The sequence below is a fragment of the Pogona vitticeps genome, chromosome 8 (genome assembly GCF_051106095.1).
Source record: "Pogona vitticeps strain Pit_001003342236 chromosome 8, PviZW2.1, whole genome shotgun sequence".
In the NCBI taxonomy this organism is placed as follows: domain Eukaryota; kingdom Metazoa; phylum Chordata; class Lepidosauria; order Squamata; family Agamidae; genus Pogona; species Pogona vitticeps.
In genome coordinates, this window is record NC_135790.1 from 16,143,076 (window position 1) to 16,163,686 (window position 20,611).

The 20,611-nt window shown below is 46.2% G+C and overlaps 2 protein-coding genes across 8 annotated transcripts in view; one reads left to right on the plus strand and one right to left on the minus strand.

The window, feature by feature from the left end:
• Nucleotides 1-17,468, plus strand: part of ROBO4 (roundabout guidance receptor 4) — a 136,118-nt gene extending 118,650 nt beyond the window's left edge. For all 4 annotated transcript variants that reach the window (XM_078379799.1, XM_072978813.2, XM_072978814.2 and 1 more), the window contains exon 20: nt 3,033-17,468. In XM_078379799.1, coding sequence (XP_078235925.1) covers nt 3,033-3,196 — 164 coding nt within the window. In that variant the 3' untranslated portion in view covers nt 3,197-17,468. The remainder of the gene's footprint in view (nt 1-3,032) is intronic.
• The window catches only part of ROBO3 (roundabout guidance receptor 3), a 349,278-nt gene continuing 345,659 nt past the window's right edge, over nt 16,993-20,611 (minus strand). For all 4 annotated transcript variants that reach the window (XM_072978838.2, XM_072978837.2, XM_072978839.2 and 1 more), the window contains 2 exons: nt 19,557-19,711; nt 16,993-17,523 (listed from right to left, as the gene is read on the minus strand). In XM_072978838.2, the coding sequence (XP_072834939.2) occupies nt 17,512-17,523; nt 19,557-19,711 (167 nt within the window). In that variant the 3' untranslated portion in view covers nt 16,993-17,511. The remainder of the gene's footprint in view (nt 17,524-19,556; nt 19,712-20,611) is intronic.

The following is a 20,611-nucleotide window of genomic DNA, read 5'->3' on the forward strand; positions in this document are numbered from 1 at the left end:
CTGGGGTTCAAGTTCTCTCCCATTGGCTACATACCCTTCCTGATGAGGCTACTTCTATTATTTTGTATTATAGGGAAGGTATGGGTTTACTTGAGATGCTTGCCCTGTGGTTTATATTTTAGTTTAAAACTGGGTTAGGGTTGGGGGGGTTGGGTCCCCTCCCTTTTGTTATGTCACCTACCACTGAAATGCCCCTCTTTCCACCCATTAGAACTACTGCCAAACCACACAGGGCATATTGGGGAAATTTAATTTAAAAAAGATTTCTGGGAATTGGTTATTCATTTTATCTAGCAGAATATCAGATAGAACAACAACAACAATATGTGGAGAGGTCAGCCCAGTCTCATCCACACCTTCCCTGGTTTTGCACACAAACTAGCACTTTGAGTGGTAAAGACCACTTTAGAAGCATTAAAAGTAGTAAAAGGAGACTTTACTTACAGTTACCATGGGTGGTTACAGTCAGAAGAAAAATATCAGAGGTGGTAAAAGAAAAGAACCATCACATTAGGCTTTAAAGCTCCCTTCCCACTGATACACAGTATACGTGCATGCAGGATTGCTGGTATCCCAAGACTCTTGTTTAATATTGGAAATAAAACAGAGTCAATTCTGGTTGATATTTGTGTGAAGCAGCTCTAAGGAAACTCAAGGAAACTCGGACTTTCTGAGTTTCTGGGAGACTGACCACCCCCTCAGGCTTCCCTGTCCTTTCTGAGCTTAGCTGTAGTCTTCCTCTAGCTGAGAAGGAAATTGATTCTCCTAGGAACAACATACGTATTGTTGCAAGCGATCCTTTTGTGCAAAGCAAAGTATTAGAGATGGTTTGGACTTGAAGGGGGTGGTATAGTGCATAGAGTGACAGACCATGGGTATGACTAGATGTCCAAACTGGAGCAGGCTGCATCAGGCGGAATCGGGTTGCTTCAGGCTGCATAGCGGTGCAACCTGAAGCAACCCAGTTTATGCCGTTTGGTGCAGTCCTTGTGGACATGTGCAATGATCGGGTGGTTTGGGGTCAGGGAATCGGCCCACACTTCAAGTGACTCTATTTGCCCTTTCTCCCTTTAAAGAGAGGGGAAGGAGAAAACAAGAAAAGGTTCACTTCCTTGTCCTCTCCTATCTCTTCCTCTTTCTGGGAGGAAGCTTTTAATTTTTATAAATATTTTTTTCTGAAAGGCACAGCGTATCAGCACTGCCATACAAGGCTGAACCCCTCCACCAAAAAAACAAAACAAAACAAAACAAACAAAACAAAAACAAAAAAAACCCCAAAACCTTTGCTTCATCTCTCTCTCTCCTTCCACAGAGGAGCAGGAGAAAGCTTTCCATTTCTGAAGATCACTCAGTTCACTGGAACCAAACCACACCAGGGCCATCCTACTTGCCAGAGAGGTGCAGGTAGACATGGACCAGGGACAAGATGGTTGGCTACACATCAGATGTTGTGTAGCTGCTGAGAAAAGAAGCAAACCAGCCCACCTCCAAGCCCAGCCAAACAGCTGGACAAATCCCCATCTAACTGCACCCTAGGACTTAGAGAACTGTAGAATCATGGAGTTGGAAAGGGCCCATACAGCCACTGTGTCCAACTCCTTGCTCAATGCAGGAATCCAAATCAAAGCAGATCTGACAGATGGTTGTCTGTTTTCTCATTAATGCCTCCAGATTTGGAGCGTTCACCATCTCCTGAGGTAATTGGTTCCGGTTACAAAGTTTTCCTTATATTCAACTGAAATCTGGCTTCCTGAAATTTGAGCCCATTATTAAATGTCCTGCACTCTGGGATGATTGAAAACAGATCCTGCCCCTCCTCCGTATTACAGCCTTTGAAGCATTTGTAAAGTGCTATCATATCTCTCCTCAGTCTTCATTTCTCAAGGCTAAACATGCCCAGTTCTTTCAGTCTTTCCTCACGGTTTCCAGTACCCTGATCATCCTTGTTGCCCACCTCTGACCTCCAATTTGTTGGCATCCTTCTTAACTCTAAATGAGGCCTAACCTGTGCCAAATAGAGGATTTGGAGACTATACTTCTGTTACTACAGCCAAAAACAGCATTTGCCTTTTTTGCACAAAATGTGTCTATGGATAAATGCTAGCGGGGATGAGCACCGGCCCCTAGAGTCATATACGACCGGACATAATTGTCAAGGGGCACTTTTTACATTTACTAGGATATATAGTTTTTCCAGTTTGCTTCCCATATTCCTGGCATTTGTATATAGACACCAGATATTGTGTGATTTGTGGTCTGCTTTCCTTCCTACATTTTAATGAAGATTATTTTTGGGCCCCATTAGAGGTGCTCGATCTGTTCCTCTTATTGTAAATAAGTCTTCATTTGTCTTTACCTTTGAGTTTGCCCCCCCCTTCCAATTCAGTTTAAAGCCCTCCTGATGAAGTTTTTCATGCTCTGTCCAAACCCATTCTTTCCAGTTCTTATGAGTTTCGAGGTCATAAGAAGTTATGAGGTCAACCCATCACTTCCCAGCCATCCATCTTCCAGAAAGCTTAGCCTGTGGCCCCAAAAGCCAAATCCCTCACATCGGTCATATCTTTATAGCCACTCATTCACCCAGAGTATTTTCATTTGTCTTTCTATTCCTCTTCTGAATACTGGTAGGATGGACAAAAGGACCATCTGGGCCTCAATGTCCTTCAGCTTCCTTCCCAGATCTTCAAAGTCTGACACGAGTTCTTCATAGTTCCTTTTGGTTGGGTCCTTTGTTCCCATGTGGGTGAGCAGAAAGGGCTCTGCATTGGTGGATTTTATGAGTGATGGAAATCCTTACATCCAGCTTTCCCTCTAATTTTTTGCTAGCACTGGGTCCGAGGGTTTTCCCCCCACCTTTAGTCATCAAGGTTATAGCTTCTGACGTTTCCCATTCACCCACCCCATTGTGTCAATGAGATGGAAAAATAACCTTTTCTTCCACATACACAGTCAAGACCCTCATGACCACTTCCGAAATGACCAGCGGTTAACAACAGGATTCTCTCCCCCCCCCCATTTCCTTTTCTTTTCAGGGGCCTGCATGTCTGACTTGATTCTCCAACCAGATGTGGAAAATGGTGTCATCCAGCCTCCTCCGACCTGTACCCAAGACCCCGTGTCAAGAGCCTCGGCCACTCCTAACGAAGGCAAGGATCCTATTGTGGAAAAATTCAAAGGAAGAGAGAGCATTCAGTAGAACCCATCGGGATGACTGATAAAGTTGTACAAAAGCAGTGTGAGCAGCCCTCTCGGCAGGCATGTCCCGTACTTCATTTGGCGGGGTCTTTTGGGATCAGAGAACCTTGTGATCTCCATCACTGGCAGTCTTCTCCAGAGCAAAGACCAATCCCTTTTCCCAGCTTTGATCTAGTATTGCCTGAAATGTGCAAGAGAAAAAAAAAAAACCCAGGCTGTATCAGTTCCTATTAGTTGACCAGGTTGTGGCCCATCCATGTTGAAGCAGAGCATTTTGTGAGCTGAGCAGGGGACATTTCAGCCTGTGGGACAGTCCACTTTGCCATGATCCCAGGTAAAGGTAAAGGTTCCCCTTGACAATTTTTGTCCAGTCGTGTTCGACTCTAGGGGGCAGTGCTCATCCCGTTTTTCAAGCCGTAGAGCCAGTGCTTTGTCCGAAGACAATCCTCCGTGGTCACATGGCCAGTGCGACTTAGACACGCAACGCTGTTACCTTCCCACCGAGGTGGTCCCTATTGATCTACTTGCATTTGCATGCTTTCGAACCGCTAGGTTGGCGGGAGCTGGGACAAGCGACGGGCGCTCACTCCGTCGCGTGGATTCGATCTTACGACTGCTTGGTCTTCTGACCCTGCAGCACAGGCTTCTGCGGTTTAGCCCGCAGCGCCACCACGTCCCTTGCCATGATCCCAACCCACCCTGAAATAAGCCGCATGGAACACAGTAGGACCGGGGTGTGTGTGTTTCTTGGCAATGCTTCTATTGCATGACTAGATGCCATCATCTTGAGTTGGCAACCCTCCTATGCACTCCCAGAAGGGTTTCCCAGCGAGTGCTTCCGGGGAGAAAACCCATCAAGAACAAAAAGGCAGAGCAATTGCACAATAACATCTGATTGATTACGTGAGTCGCCTGCTTTCTGGAGGCATTCTCGTTTTCTGAATAAATATGGTTTCTCTTTGGGAGAAACAAGGGCTGCTCGTTTTTGAGGTCACTGGAGCTGCTTCTCTCATAACACTCTGCTCTGTATCACTGTGGAGGTGATCCTAATTAGCCGGGGAAAGTGTCAGCTGCCCATTTTGGCATATTCGAACTTGGAAACAGTAACCTTTGGGGGTTACAATGGCTAGAAATCAACCAACCAGCATTACTGAACTACTACTCCCATCTGCCTTAGCCAGCCAGGAAGCATACCTATGACTCCAAACAGATAAGAACAAAACTAGTTTCCCAAACTCTGATTTTAACATATCAAGGCGGAGAAGCCAGAATTAGGTTGTTTCCCCTCTTCCAGCCATTTAGTGACTCTGCTGAGCCCTGAGCATCCCTGTGGCTTCTGAGGTGTGGTTGCTGTCAGCAGAACCAAGGACCTTCCTTTCCCCCGCCCCCCCCTCCTTGGCCTCCCTCCAGGATCCATCCGTCCTGGATGTCGCCATCTGGGCTGCTGACTTGCCAGGACCTCTTGCTTGGAGGAGGGGGAAAGGGGTTCGCTATTTGGGGGCCAAATATTTAACCATTCATTTGCAAGGTGTTGGGTTCTTAAGAATTGGTCTGGAATCTCCCACATATGTGAAAACAGGCTGTCTCTGTTGTTTCTGTTGGGATTGTTTTTTTGAAGAAGATAAAGAAATCATGCATTGAAATGCAGGAAAAGAAACGTGATAATCATCTCTTGAGAAGGGGGGGCATGAGTGGGTCTTTATCCTTCTACTGTTTTGCCTTCATGTAAGAGGCAAAGTGCTGACTGTGACAAACCCAGACCTCCTGGGATATGCCACAGTTTCACTAAGCTGCCACCAACCATTCCCTATAAGAAGTCACACAGACCAGGGATGGATTTTTAACAAATAAAAGAACAAGGTTTATTTAAACAACACACAGGGAAAATAAAATGATCAGGTGAATAAGATACAGTAACGTGGCTTAGTCTCAATCCTACATACACACAGTTTGGTTCACACAGAACGCATTTAACTAAAGCACAGACCCTGAACCTATCAGTTCTGGCTAACCCTACAGACACCTGAACCTATCAGGTTGGTACTGACTGACACACAGTAGTACCCTGTCTGACACACAGACTCCCACTCAAGCTTCTTCTCTCAGCTCTTCTCCAGCGTCTTCCTAACTTCTCCACACAAGCTCCACATATATATACAGTACAGCCCCTCCTCCTGATGTCCCGCCTTCCACTCCCCATAGGATGGAACTTTCCCTCCAAACCCATGACAGACAGGTAACATCAGTGCTGTATGTAACACTGACTATCCTTTTATTCCTTTCGGACAGCTACTCTACTAATTGTGCCTGATGACGGCACAGCGACTAATGACTGTGTGGCCTTATTGTGTAAATAAATGAAGAGTTTCCCACAGCCTGTGGTTTGTCAGCTGGTGTCATAGCACTTCAAATAGGCCATACATGTGTGGCACTTGTTTCCCTGGATTTTGCTTTGCCAAAATATATTAAGGGCAGAATTTGAACTAATCTCCCAGGAGAATGTGGGCAGGAGCTGGGTAGCATTCAGTTTGGAGCAAATCATCCCAAGGAGATGTGGGTGGGAATGTTGCAAAGAGAGCCCACAAAAGGTGCTTTTCTGGACTTGAACCCCCAGCTTGGCCAAGTCCTTTATTCCAAGGATGGCTTGCAGATCTCTGCTATCTGTAAGCATGCAAATGTTTCTTAATGGCTAATGGCCAAGATACCCACATGCCTTTTGCTATGAAATAAAACATAGTATATTTGTGCCTGGCACTGTATTCTTCCCATCGGTAATGGGTCGTTCTCTGTAGTGAACAGGAGGCTGGACTAGGTAAGCTTTGGTGTGTGATCCAGCAGAGCTCATATGTTTTATGTGTCATCCCCTGGAAATCTTGACCTTAAGGGTCATAGATTCCATCTTCTAGTTGCCCTTGCCCTTAAAACATGGGACATGGCTAAAAGCTTAAGATCCTGGCTTCACTGCCTTACCCCTGGCCCCAATTCAGGGCCAAGTGATGGCTGGGCTTTGGTATTTTGTATTCCAGTCACTGCCACAGCATCCAAGGAGCCAAGCAAGGTCAGGGAGTTAAGTGCCTGTGCTCAGTTTCAGAAGAGGAATGGATAATTTTATGACTTCAATGATAATTTTATGAGCAGAGCTTTTCCTTTGGAGGATGAGCTAATAGGATGGGGCGCTTCAGGCTAAGGACTTGGAACAGCCTAACAGAGACCTCTGTCTCTGTCAGCAACTTTGACCATTAGCTATCATTGCCTTGGCGATTGCTCTTCTCCACCTGCAACAATTCAATGGCTATTGAAGATTTAAACAGGTAGCAGGAATTATGAGGGGTGGGGGAGACACTTCAGTAGTGGTGACCTGCAAGGCGTGTGCAATATTTGACTTCGTGCCTGAGAACAACACAACATGCACATGTAGCAAGCGCAAACTGGCAACACCGCCGGAAGAAAAAGTGAAAGAACTAGAAGAGTGAGTGTTCAGGCTTTGGGGTGTAAGGGAAGATGAAGGGAGCATAGACAGACTACAGCAGCAGCTACAGGAGGCACTGGAGGGCGGAGAACAGCATGGTCAAAGCAGAGGAGGAGAGTGATGAGGAGAGAACAAACAAACATAGAGGAGGAAGCGCCATGGAAAAATGTCGTGGTTAGGAGCAAAAGAAGAAGATAATGCTCTTTACCAGTGGAATTGCAAAACCACTTTCAGATTCTTGAAGAGGACTCTTGAGACATATAAGACACTTCATGGAAGAACAAGCTGAGAAGCTGAAGCTCAGCAAAGCAGAGTCACTGAACCTACAAAAACGAAGAGAAGAGTCGCTGCAGAAGGAGACTTTCTACTGTGTGGGACTGAAACTGAAATATGCTGGAAAGATCCATGGACTTGTCGGGTTGTGGGAAGCTCCTGCTCAAGGCCTTTAGTTGTTATCTGTTACAGTGAGAGCAAACACTCCTGGCAGAGAAGCAGCAGCTCCCAGCGGGCCAGGTGACCTCTCGTTCTGCCCTTCTGCTTAGAGTTAGGGCATAGGTTCGAAGACTTTCTCCGTCCAATCCTAGTGGCGATTAGGTAGCTAGTATCCTATCTGAATTCTCACAACATTCTGTGCAATGGTGCTAAGTTAATAAAGAGTTCTCAAGGCGTTGCTTTTAAGCTCCACCAGCTCCGACACCTGTGGTTGACTTCTCCAAGGTTAATTGCTTTCCTATTGTTCTGTTATCACCCATGTCATTAGCCTTCCTTTGTTCCATGATCACCTACACCAGGTGTGCTGTCTCTCTGGAGGACCAATGAGGGGTGTAATGGGTGTGCAGCCACACTGTGCTGCATTGGTGCCACACCGGCAGCCATTGGAAACCAAGCCCTATGAGGAAAGGCTCAAAGAACTGGGCATATTTAGCCTCGAGAAAAGAAGACTGAGGGGAGATAGGATAGTACTTTTCAAATACCTGAAAGGTATTCATACAGAGGAGAGGCAGGATCTGTTCTCGATCATCCCAGAGTGCAGGACATTTAATAATGGGCTCAAGCTACAGGAAGCCAGATTTAGGCTGAATATCAGGAAAATAAATTATTTCCTCTCCCTCCACTCCATTTAACCCACATGCATGTACGCTGAATACCTGGATCAGGCTACAAATGTTAACAGCTCTTCTTTTCTATAAAAGGTCCTGAATCTGGAAAAAAAACACATTTTTTTTACAATTAGAGTTCTCAGAATCCTCTGGGATTTGGTCAATTGAAGCCCCCAAAGTAATTGTTCCGAGAGCTGGAAGGACCCCCCCCCCTCTCCTATCGCAATCGATGCCCAAAGGCTCCTTGCTTGGATTTTTATTTGTTTGTTTTGCATGGAGCTGTTGCACAGTCGCTGATCGCCTCTATTTCAAAGCGGAAGAGTTTGTTTTTTGAGGGGAGGGAAAAGGAAAGCCAAGCTAGAACAAACATGAAAGGTCTCACCATGTGCGATCAATGGTTTTGGAGCAGCTGATGTATGTTGACTGGTGTAAAGAAGCCACACTGGCACAATTAGTTGGAGCAAATCCAAGGGGTAGGCAGCCCTAGATATATTGTTTAAGGAATTAACAATGGTAGGTGCCAAGAGCAGAATAAGCCAATTGAACTGGCAAGAGTGGTATCTTTGGCTTCTGATGGTGCCTTCCTGCCCGCCTTGAGGGGAAAACAGGGAGCGAGCCATCCCTAAGGGCTCAAAGTGTTTACGGAATGCCTTTTGGGGCCAACGGATGACCCTGGGCATTTGAACAAGACATTCCAAAGGAGCAAAAAAGAGAAAGTGAGATTTATCGGTGATGGGGGCAGGATATAGGACAGTTGGAGTAGGCAAATTTCTACCTGTTGGGGTGCTGTTAAAGGCACCAAAGCAGAACTGGGAGGAGCTCTAAAGGTGGTTCCTTCGAAAGTATTGAAATTGCTGGTCCGAATAACAAACTTTCAAAGGCTAAAGTCTAAGAGAGAAAATTAGTGCACATTAGAGCAATTGTGCAGTGGCTTTTCATTTTTTAAAAAAGTCTCCCCTCCCCAATACTTGGTATTGGAACTTGCTCCATGATCAGTTTGCAAACAGGGCAAGATGGGTTACACAAAGAGAGCTCGTTGCAAGAGAGGTACCCTTGCATGGTCAGTCTTCAGTGGCTGATTAAACAGGACTCGGACCAACAGTTGTCTCCTTGCTGAGTAACATTATGATTTTTTATTTTGTTTTTGCATTTCAGCATTTAGTGTGAAAAAAAATATCACAAAAGTATCTCGGTGCCACAAAATCATTCATTTTCTTTTTAAAACAACCTTGTGCATTTCACAAAATATCTACAATAGTTTTTTTCCCCCAAGTGCTTCTCATAAAGAAAAAAAGTCATTGTTTTATACAAGGGCAAACGAACGAACAAACGAATGAGTGAATGAATAAATCTCACAACTTTTGACCATTGTTGTTGGGGAACACAACGCTTGTGTTTGTTTCTCATCTTGATCCCTTGGAGTATTTACAAGCAATGATTAGGATCGACATGAATAGAGCTTTTCAAGTGTTTTCCATTTACCAGAAAGAGCCGAGAAGCCCACAGCGCCTTTCACAATGGCAAGAGGTAGAGACACGTCGGTAAAGGGAAGAATTCAGGTAAATTGCACACATATGAAGTTGATTCCTTGGATATGAAGTGGAAAGACAAGAAACAATCCAGGTGGGACAGCGCAGTTGGGAAAAATCCCAACAGGCTAAGCATTTTTGTTGTTGTTTAGTTGTTTAGTCGTGTCCGACTCTTTGTGACCCCATGGACCAGAGCATGCCAGGCCCTCCTGTCTTCCACTGCCTCCTGGAGTTGGGTTAAATTCATGTTGGTCGCTTTGGTGACACTGTCCAACCATCTTGTCCTCTGTCGTCCCCTTCTCCTCTTGCCTTCACACTTTCCTAACATCAAGGTCTTTTCCAAGGAGTCTTTTCTTCTCATGAGATGGCCAAAGTATTGGAGCCTCAGCTTCAGGATCTGTCCTTCCAGGGAGCACTCAGGGTTGATTTCCTTCAGACTGGATAGGTTTGTTCTCTTTGAAGTCCAGGGGACTCTCAAGACTGTCCTCCAGCACCACAATTCAAAAGCATCAATTCTTCAGCAGTCAGCTTTCTTTATGGTCCAGCTCCCACTTCCATACATCACTACTGGAAAAGCCATAGCTTTGACTATGTGGACTTTTGTTGGCAAGGAGATGTCTCTGCTTTTTAAGATGCTGTTGAGGTTTGTCATCACTTTCCCCCCAAGAAGCATATCTGATGTTATGTCAAGTGATGGGAAGTTAAATAGGGTCCACAGCACCACCTCCAAAACAGGTAGGACAGAAAACGTAAACTTCAAGGGCAGGGGTTGGTATTTGGGATGCTGCCAGAGGCTTCTCATAATCTGAAGCCCTCTAAATTGTAGATTGCTTAGTTTTGTCTGCAAACTCAGCACCAGGACAACAAAGGGCACAGGCTGTTGCGGCTGCAAAAACTAGAGCTTGGATTTTTTGTTTTTTTGGACTACAGTTCCCAGAGTTCCCAAGTCGCCTCAGCTGGTGGCCATGTTGGCTGTGGGATTCTGGGGGCTGTAGTCCTAAAAAAGGTAACTATTCCAAGGCCTGACAAAAAACGCTGGGTGAGTGAAGCAACATGGAAAAGAAACCCATTTTTTCACGTAATTTCATCACTGCCTTCAGCCAATCCGAAGGTCACCTGTTCTTTCAAAATATCTCATGCCGACAGAGAGTAGCTTGTGCCTCATGCCAGAAAGATTTCAGAAGCACTGTCCCCCCCCATTACTCCCACTTAAAGCAAATCCAGGTTGAAAGGAGGCCAATGGCTTCTCAAGGGAGAGGAATACAGGGATGCACCTGAAAATCCAGGAAGATAGCAGAATACCATGACTGAAGCTGCTAGGTTTTCCCTTTTCGGCTGTAAAACCTGTGCTCCATCGGTCCAAAGACGCCTGGACCGATAGCCTTTGGCAACCTGGTAGAGTTGCTGAAGGAAATAGGCACTCAGCTTCACAAGAGGGCAGATTATCATCCACTTCTGATCTCCTCGTCCAGCTGAGATTTGGAGCTGAACGAAAGCAATCCCGCCGTGCGGCTTCTCGCCTGCATCCAGTGCAGCTTGGCGATGACTGTGGCTCTGTCTGGTTTCATCAAGGAAACTCTGGAGGGGGTTTCCTGCCGGAGAGGGGCTAAGTAAACATAGACAGCTGCTTAACAGGGCGCTTGGAAACATAAACCTTTTGTATTTGATAAGTGCGGCCGAGGCCTCACGTCCTGCTCTCTCTTACACAAACATCCCTTCTATCCCAGAACAGAAGCTTAACGTCCTCGTCGTGACAGTGATGAGTTTAGCATCTGCGGGCAGGAAGACCTGTGAGCTCAAGAGATTGGACTCTTAACTTTTAGAACAGCTGCCAGGAGTGGATGAGGTCGGGCCCCCTCGCTTCATTGAATCAGGAGTCAGCCACGTGACATCAGAAGCTGGGCTTTGGGCTGTGGGGCAAGTTTCAGCCGCTTGTATGTCTTAACCCAGCCCAGGATAGCAAAGCAAAGTGGCTTTGTGAAGCTGACTTTAGCAGATGCCAGGTGAAGGAGGGTAGCCGTGTGTCCTCCTCCCTACAGCCCCTAAAAAATAGTCTTTAAAGGTGGAATGTTTGCCCCATCAAAGTCCGATTTAAAGCTAGAAAGGGAGAGTCAGGAGCCTTGAAGTTACCCATCCACATGGAGAAGCATGTAGACAACAGACACACCAGTTATTCTCTTCTCCATTTGGTTAAAGATGTTCGGTCATTATCCTGTTCAATATTTACATGTGCAGAGCTCCAATGGTGGAAGCTTCGGCCGTGATCTGATGTTATGGGGGGGGGGGTTGGATCTCACAACACACAGCAAAATCACCCCCTAGGAAGAGACAAATGGACTCTTCAAGCACATTTTTTATTTTTGTCTCTTTAATTTGAGCTGTGGCATCATAGTGGTCCAGAATTTGCCCCTTCCTGAGCAGAGAAGGCACAAGGTTGCAGCTCAGCTTTTTTTTTGTCCCTCCCAGGCCACCGTCCGCCTTTTTGGGGGCGCACAAGATGACGAGACTCTGTGGAAAGCTCAAATAATAATAATGAAACACTGTCAAGTTGACTCTGACTTAGAGTAGCCTTTTCCAGGGTTTTCTAGGCATCGAATGCGCAGAAGTGGTTTACCATTCCCTTCTGTTGGGGCAACTCCGGGAACATACGTCCTCCTGACCGAAGTCTGTCTCTTCTTCCAGGAGGCACAGTGGAGACCCAAGCTCTTGACCTTTGGCTCTGCAGCCAACTAACAACTCACTGAGCATAGTTAGTTAGGCAACCTTCAGTCTCGAAAGACTATGGTGACGTGCTCCGTATGGGGGACTTGGAACAGCGTCTAGTGTGGCTGAGGAGGCCGATTCGAGAGTGACAATCCCTTCCACACTGAGGACAAATCCAATCTGTCCCCTGACCAGCTCCCTGGTTTTGCTGCTTTTGTGACTTCCTCTTTGCCTCGGTCTGCTGGACAAGGGTCTCTTCAAATTGGGAGAGGCCGTGATGCAACGCCTGCCTCCAGGCTGAACGCTCAGATGTCAGGGTTTCCCATCTGTTGAGGTCTATGCTCCTCATATTCCTAGCTGAGCCTTTCCCTCAGAATATTCTGTCTATCAGTTACCCTCATTTGGCCTGTAGAACAGTTTTTCTGTGGTCCAGGTCATGTCCGTTGTACAGATGGACGGCCTTTCCATTAGATCAAAGGAGGTGAGTGCCGCAGGTGTTTGAGGTGGCAGCAAAACGATGGCGAAAGAGCCTACTGAGCCACCCCGGGCCTTCAAAGGAACAGTCCTGCCTTCCTGTGTTGCAGAGGACACACCTTGAGTGTTGAACAAAGGTTCAGCTGCCGGTGCTCACTGTGGGGTGAGAGGGTCATTTTTGCCTCACTGACAAACTATCTCGACTCTGCCTGAGCCCTGCGCTCAGAGGTACTGCTGTTGCACTGCTCATTAAAGCAGACTTTGGCACAAGAGAAATAATTGAAGTCATAAATCCTGCTGCTTTCCAAACAGCTCTGCCCTTGTTCAAGTTCTGCTAGGGGAAAATGTCCTTGCTTATGCTGAAAGAAGCTGGGATTACAGCGCCGCGGGCCGAAAACCTCCTTGCAAGCCTTTAAGGAGGCACTCTCAGTACCTAAGGCAGAGGTTAGTAATACACACAGCTGCAGACCCACATTAATGTTGTGCTGAAAAGCCAGGGGGCATGGCTGCCTCCTTTGTGAATCTGCTGGGTACTTAGGTGGTTCATTCAAATGAGCAAAGCTTGCCATTAGCTCAGGCAAGTGTCAGGATGGTAGCCAGGTGCTGGTAGCCAGCGGTGTTTGAAGCTCTTTGTTGACTTGAACCAGGTCGCCTCCAGAAAACCTGTGTCAGTTTGGAAGTTACTTTTCCACAGTAGTTCCCAGTGCAGGTGGCCATGATGGCAGAAGGGGATTCTGTGAGCTGAAGGACCAAATTTTTCCAAACTCAACCTGCCCAACAGTTGAGATTGCCATTAATGGGTGCAATGATACCAACAGGGCAAGTGTTTAGATCAGAGATATCTAGAGTCCACATCCAGCAGAATTAGCAGAGGGGTGGCTAAGGCTTAGCATGGATTGAAGAAACTCCAATAATAGAGAATGACAACATAAAATATATGCACAGGTGTGAAACATCATTAAGACCAGAGCAGCTTTAATGAATATGTGATCATTATTTCGAGAGTTGCCATCTTTTCTCCATCTCAGTCCTGAGCTTCTTACAGTCATCTGCTGTGCGGTTATGAAACAATGAAGAGATCCCTTGATTTTCAAGCAATGAAAAGCTTTCATTGCAGATTACCTACATATAAAACAGCATAGATGCATTGGAAGCATACTTTATTCATGACACCTTTCTTCCAAGGAAAGAAGGCATGCAAAATGTGCGTATGTAGGTCTTCTGTTTTCCATTTTTATCCGCTCCATTTGAAGTAGGCTAGGTTGAATGATGACCTGTTGAGCAATAGCCTGCTCCTGGCTGTAGTTCAACAGGTCACACTGCTCAACGTAGCTCACTTCATGGGGTTGCCGTGAAGATCAAAATGGAGAAGACAACTTTAGCATCCAACAGCTGCAAAGCTGGGACTTCCTTACTCTCCCACTGTAGTGCCCAAAACCTGATCCATGCAGTTTCCCAGCACCCTGGAACGAGGAAGCACGAAGTGTCAGGTTGCAGAAACAAGAGAGGACCACTCATTGTGGTGGATGTAGCAAAAGATAGGAGAAAGGCACAACTGGATGCTGGCCTCGGAGTTGGGTTTTCCACGATGCCAGGATTCTTGCTCCCAAAGCCAGAAGCCCTAGACTGTTTACCAACATTATGTCAACTCTCTTCTTTGAAAATAACAACAACAAAAATCTTAGAAAGGAGAGCAGTTTGGGGAAGAATCTTAAGGATCCAGTGAACGTTATTTGATGACTACGAACGGAGAAAGCAGTGGGGAGAGAAACATGCCTGCTGTTTTATTCCCTAGAGAGGTGAACTCTTTGCAGCAGAAATAACGTGGCAGGACTTCTTGGCACGCAGACTCGTTCTCCTTCGCCAACCAGCTCTCTCCCTCCTCCCAAACAAGCCATGTCATTTCCTGAGCAGAATTTCTCCATGATTTCCTGACTGCGGGCTCATTCATCACCGGCAGAGAGCAGGAGGGGTCAAGGGGTTGGGGAAACCACACTTTCCCGTAGGACCAATGATAGCAGAAGCGTTACTTCTCTGAACAAATCAACGGGATTTCCTCCCTCCCTCCACTGCTCCGGCATTAACCTTTCAAGGCACTGTTCAGTTGTATGAATCTCCCAGAAAAGAGGAGCTGTTGCTTTTCTAAGGTCAATTGTAGAGCCTCCCTTCTTTCTTGGATTCTGGGGCTGGTGCAAAATGGGCACTCGGTTTCTCCCCCCCCCCAAGTGGAACACCCACTTCTGCCTAGCCTCCAAACTCTAAACACATCGTCAATGAAGAGTTTGCATGGTTCACATACAGTATATTTATAGTCGCAAAGGAAGGACTATATACTGTTGTTTAAAATGTGGGAGAGACTGTGTTCAAGGGACCACCTGCAGTCTGCCAAGTCTGCGGTCCATGTGCCAGAGTTACTGGGCAACTTCAGCATCTTTGCCTTCCCTTCTCAGAATTTTCCACCTCCAAACCAATATGTGCCAGCCAACACCCTGCAAAAGCATTTAACTTGTGTCCCCCCCCCCCCAATTGTCACAAGAATTTCCCTTTGGAAGTGGAGTGTGAAGGCAATTTGGCAATGGGTGTGTGTGTCTGTGTCCCCCTTCACCCTGGGATCCCTCTGCACCCAGGATGTTTCGCTTTTTTACAGATGGAAGCCACAAAAGTGGTTAGTTCCCTCCCTCATCTTTGTAAGAATTTTGGACGAGCTTCAGGAGTGGGTACAACCCTCCAAGGCCCAGAAAATGCACCAGGAATGAGGTGGCCTTCAAACAGAGGACTGTCCCCTGTAAAGGGGGACACTTGGCTATCCTGGCAAATGGGGGGGGATTCCTCCTCCATCTCTTTGCAGAAACTAGCGGAAGACCAGACCCAAACCTTGGAAACATTTATCTCTTTGTGTTTTTTTTTTTACTGGAATTTTCAGAATCTCCCCAGGCATCCTTTAAGGCAGAAGGATGTGTCTTTGAGCTCCAATTGGACTACAACTCCCATCACTGACTATGCTGCTGAGGGCAGATAGAAACTGCCACCCAACAACATCTGAGGAGCCCTGCATTCACCATCACTCCCATTTCAGGGATTACACTGCAGCTTCCTGTATTTCTGTGTTGTTTATCCAAAAATCGAGATAGAGCCAATGTTATGCTGATATGGATTCTGGCAACGTGGGACACTGCAACAGTACGAAGAATCATGTTTCTGAACTCCCATTGGCTCCGAATCCACGGTTTGATAAATTAGTTTTGTAGATTACAGTTTCCAGAGTCCCTCAGGTAATATGGTCACGTTGACAGGTGGATTCTGGATGTGGTAGTCTAAAATTCAGTATTTATAAGCTCCATCATTATGCAGAAGGGTATTCTTTTCCCACTCCCACAAAGAAAACAGTCAATCTCATAAACTCCCTTTTGGCATTTTAGATTAAGGGGAAATAAATATTTAAAAAGGAGAAGCAAGGAAGTAAAACAGGAAAAGTGGACGAGGTTCTCTCCAAGAACCACAGTGTATGTAGACGCTAGAGTCTAGGGCCTAGACGGAGGAATTAGGAAGTGGCCGCTCTTTCACCTCCCCATCGCCCCTACCCCTTGGAATTTTTCTGCTCATCTGCAACCCTACACCTGCTTACTGAGAAAGAAACAGGACTGGACAGCTTTGAGTAAAGATGCACAAGATTGTGTTCCTGACGTTTATCTGTTTAAATCTCCTTATGCAGTTTGCAGCTCTGTTGGTTAGAAACAGAGAGAAGGTGACCAAGATTGTCAATTTTATTCCCATCCCCGCTCTTCCGTCATCAAGAGCAGCCTAAGGGGGGCAAAAGTAAGCCAGCAATGTTTTTGACATGGGCTTAAATTGTGCATGCTGAGCTGCCGAAAAAAGAGCGAAGAAGCAGAACAGAAAGGTGACCTTCCCTTCCAGCAGAGATGGGAAGCCAAAAATCACAACATCCGTCAACAGATTTTTTTTAAATTGAAAGGTTTTTTTGGTGGGGGGCACTCGCTACCCAGCGGCATAAATGACAGGTTAAACTATGTCAGCTGAACTTTGTCCTGTATCAAATCTTACAAAAGCCCCATAGAGCTAACACGTGTATGCACAGACCTTTGGCTTGCTGTGCTCACAGCAAACTAGGCTCCGTTTAGTGACAAGCAACCTGAGCAAATGAGCAGCTGGTCATCATATGTGCTGGGCTGACACCCAAGGCACTTTGGCAAGCCTGCTGGCTTTTGACAGCATCTGCCATAGGACAAGAACTGGCAGGCATTTCATAGCCAGGCAAGTGCTGCGATTTCGCAGCATTCAGTATGTTTGCAATGCCTTTGCTCCTGAAAGCCTATTTAATTTCCGAAACTTGGGAGCAATAGGCAGCTAGCTATCTTTGGCAGGCAAGAGTCCCTTTGTTGGGGGTGGTGTTGGGGGGTGGATGGTAAAACAAGCTCCCCTGTACATCCTTCTAGGTATTCCCAGATTCACCGAGAGAACGAGTTTGCACTGCTGGGGAGAAAGAGAAGCACACCTTATGAGGTCCAGGGTAACAAACAGTTTTATTGGTCATTTTACAAAAGGATTCATGAGCTATTAAAGAAACCCCCTGGTCATTCCTGCCTTGGAGCAGGAGAGACTGAGCACCCGGGCAGAATGGGAGCATGTGCTTGATGTGTTGTGGGCTGCTCCTCATTGCCCATCCCGAAACGAATTAGCAGCAGGCGAGCCCCTTCCCCTGTAACCTTCTCGGATATTCCCCCTCCTCACTGGGCACAAACTTGCAGTAATGTGAGAAAACAATCAAACAAACAACCCACCCAGCCCCATGGAGGCCCGAGGGCTGGAGTGTCCCTTTATCTTGGTTTATAAATACAGCTTTCTTGGCTTCCAGGGACTGCCAACCTGCAGGGAACAAACATTATTTACAAGGGGCCAGGCCACATGGCTCCTTTTGAAGGGTCATAAATTAGAAGCACGGAACCTCATCCCCCACCCCGGCCCAAAGTCCAGAGATGCCACTAAGTTGGCCCTCCTCTGCTCTCGCCAACTCCTTTTGGTTTCATCTTTTTTCCTGAAATCACAAAGAGGAACAAGGCATTAGTGGGTCAGCTTCTGCCTCTCTCTTGCTATACTTCTTTCTCACAGTTCACCTCTACTTCCCACAGCAGAGCAAAGGCAATATATATACAGTGGTGCCCCGCATAGCGATGATAATCCGTTCCGGAAAAATCGTCGCTATCCGGATTTGTCGCTATGCGAAAAGAAAAAGCCCATAGGAATGCATTAAAACCCCCTATGGGCTTAAAACTCACCTTTAAGCGAAAACCCTCCATACGGCTGCCATTTTTGCTGCCCGGTAAGTGAGGAATGGGTGTGAAAACACAGCGGGCGGCCATTTTTTCCCGGCGGCCATTTTGGAACCACCAATCAGCTGTTTTTAGAACACTGCTATGCGTCGCAAAGCAATTTTTTACCATTGAAAACATTGCAATGCGATCGCTTTTGCGATCGCAAAAAACAAATCGTTAAACGGGGCGCTCGTTAAGCGAGGCACCACTGTATTGCAGATCAGGGTTGGGGTGAGACCATTAACTGGCAATGTAGAACTTTTACAAGGCAATTAAGAATGTCAAGTTTCGGAAAACAGCTACCCTCTGGTTCATACCAAGGGTCTGTTGCAGCACAAAAAAGAGAGTCCTGTGCTACCTCAAATACTAATTTGGCCTAAGCTTTCATTGAGCATTCCTGATTTCATCACAGACAAGATGCATTTTCTCCTTTTAGATGCATCAGTTCTGAGGCTGAGACGCCATGAAAAAGCTTTAGCTTTAGACCAGGATATCTGAAGGACCACCTCTGCTTGCAACTTACAATCATGACTGAAAGTCCTGTTACATGTCTCACCACCCAGAGAGGTTTTTGGGTAGCAGCACCATGTCTGTGGAACTCCCTGCTAAAGGAAACACAACTGGCTTCCTGCTGATTCTTCTTTAGATGGGCAGTAAAGCCTGCCCTGTTCCATCAGGCTTCTCAAGTTTTTCTCTCTTTCATTTTAATCATTGCATAGATGGTTTGGCTCTTCTATTTCATGTGAAATGTGACTGTTTTATCCTACATCACTCTAAGCATTTGCCAGCCACAGAATATACAACGTTGTAAATCTAATAAATAAAAATGTAAACAAACTGCTTCGCTAATCACTCCATTCCTCTGCTTAACTTTTGAATTCTCCCCTGATTCCAGCCACTTCAAGTCATAATTGCCTTTCAGGATGAGACTTTCTATTCTAGGACTTCAATTTCCAATGGTAATGCTTGAACTCTGCTTTGGGATAGCAAGTTGCAGGGTAAGGAGAGAGAAATCAGGAATCAAAAGTGTGGTTCAAGGGGAAGGGATGACCGTTGACCCTCTGCTTGTCCAACAACAATCCCCAATTACAAACCACCCTCTCTCATGATGTGGTTTTCTTAAGACATTGGGCAAGATCCTCTTACGTCCTTAGGCTCCCAAAGGCTTCCTCCTGAGACAAAAGGGAGCCCTCGGAAGAGCATTGGCCCCTGAAGAAAAGGGGGTAGGAAGCCTTCTATTAATTCAGGTAAAATTTTACTGATGCTGGTTGATGACATCATCGGCTTCTGCTGGTGTACATCTGAGCCAAGAGGATGTCAGCTACTGTTTTTAGAGATGACATGAGCTACACATAGCTCCAGAAACTGAATTTGTTACATTTCCTCTGTCCTGAAGAGGCACAATGGGAGAGAAATCTGAACCACAGAACTGGTACGGGAAATAGGCTTAACTCCACTCCCCTTACATGGTGGTCCCGAACCAAATCAAGAGTCCCAGTGGCTGCTGTTGGGCCGCTGACAGCTGTGCAAGCAAGAGTGTAGAAGTCTTTGGCTCTCCAGATGCTTTAGTCTAGAGTTTCCATCATCCCCCAGCCCTGGTGTGGGTAATGGTAAGGGACTATGACAGCTGTGCTCCAAAACATTTGGTGATCTCCATCCCCACTGCTGGGGGATGCCTTATTTTGACTCTGGATCTCCCCATGTTTGGAAGTGTCCACCCCAAAAATAAGATGCCCAGGAAGTGCTACAGCATCACCTCGCCACGATCCCCTGTTGTCCGGCTGCGTCCTGACCCATGACCTCTAGATCCTGTTGATCCTCTGGAAGAAGAACTCCCTGTTGTAGAACAATTGCTTGACACCTGACTTCTGGAAAGGAAGCTTGGCTTACTATATGGGATGATTTCCTCTTCTGTTAGAACAAAAAAGATATATATATATTTATAGTTAAATATAACCAGCTGGTTAGTCCAGCAGGCTCTAGTTTTACAGTCTCTTTGCTGTCATTTTGCATTTGGAACAGTTGCCTGTGCAATGGGAAAAGCACAGGCAGGCCAAATAACCACCATAATGGTCCACCAATCCCAGGAAAGAATTTTGTCCAGGCAAAAAAGCAGCTAAGAACATACCAAGTGTTCTGAACTCATTACGGGGAACCAGGCTCGCAGATCTCACAGTTTATATGATAAAGGACATCAGTACATGACTCAGACAACGGGGCCATTTTAGATGTTCCTGAAGTGACAGAATGCACTGGCATAACTACTGATGATGTGAAATTACAGTGGTGCCTCGCATTATGACGTTAATTCGTTCCAGCGAAATCGCTGTAGAACGAAAACGTCATAAAGCGAAATTAAAAAGCCCATAGAAACGCATTAAAACCCGTTTAATGCGTTCCTATGCTGGAACATTTAATGCTGGATGGTGAGTTTCCAGCCCATCGGAACGCATTAAAGGGGTTTTAATGCGTTCCGATGGGCTGGAAACTCACCGTCCAGCGAAGATCCTCCATGGGGCGGCCATTTTCGCTGCCTGTGCAGTGAGGAATCCGTCCCAGAAAACAGTGGGGGCCATTTTGTTTACCCAGTGGCCATTCTGAAACCACCGATCAGCTGTCTGAAAATCATCATTTTGTGAAGAATCGGTTCCCGAAGCAGGGAACCGATCATCGCAAAGCGAAATTCCCCCATAGGAAACATCGTAAAGCGATCGCAAAAGTGATTGCAAAAAGTTCATCGTAATGTGGTTTTGTCGTTAAACAGAGCGATCGTAAAGCGAGGCACCACTGTAGTTGCTTATGGAAATGTCA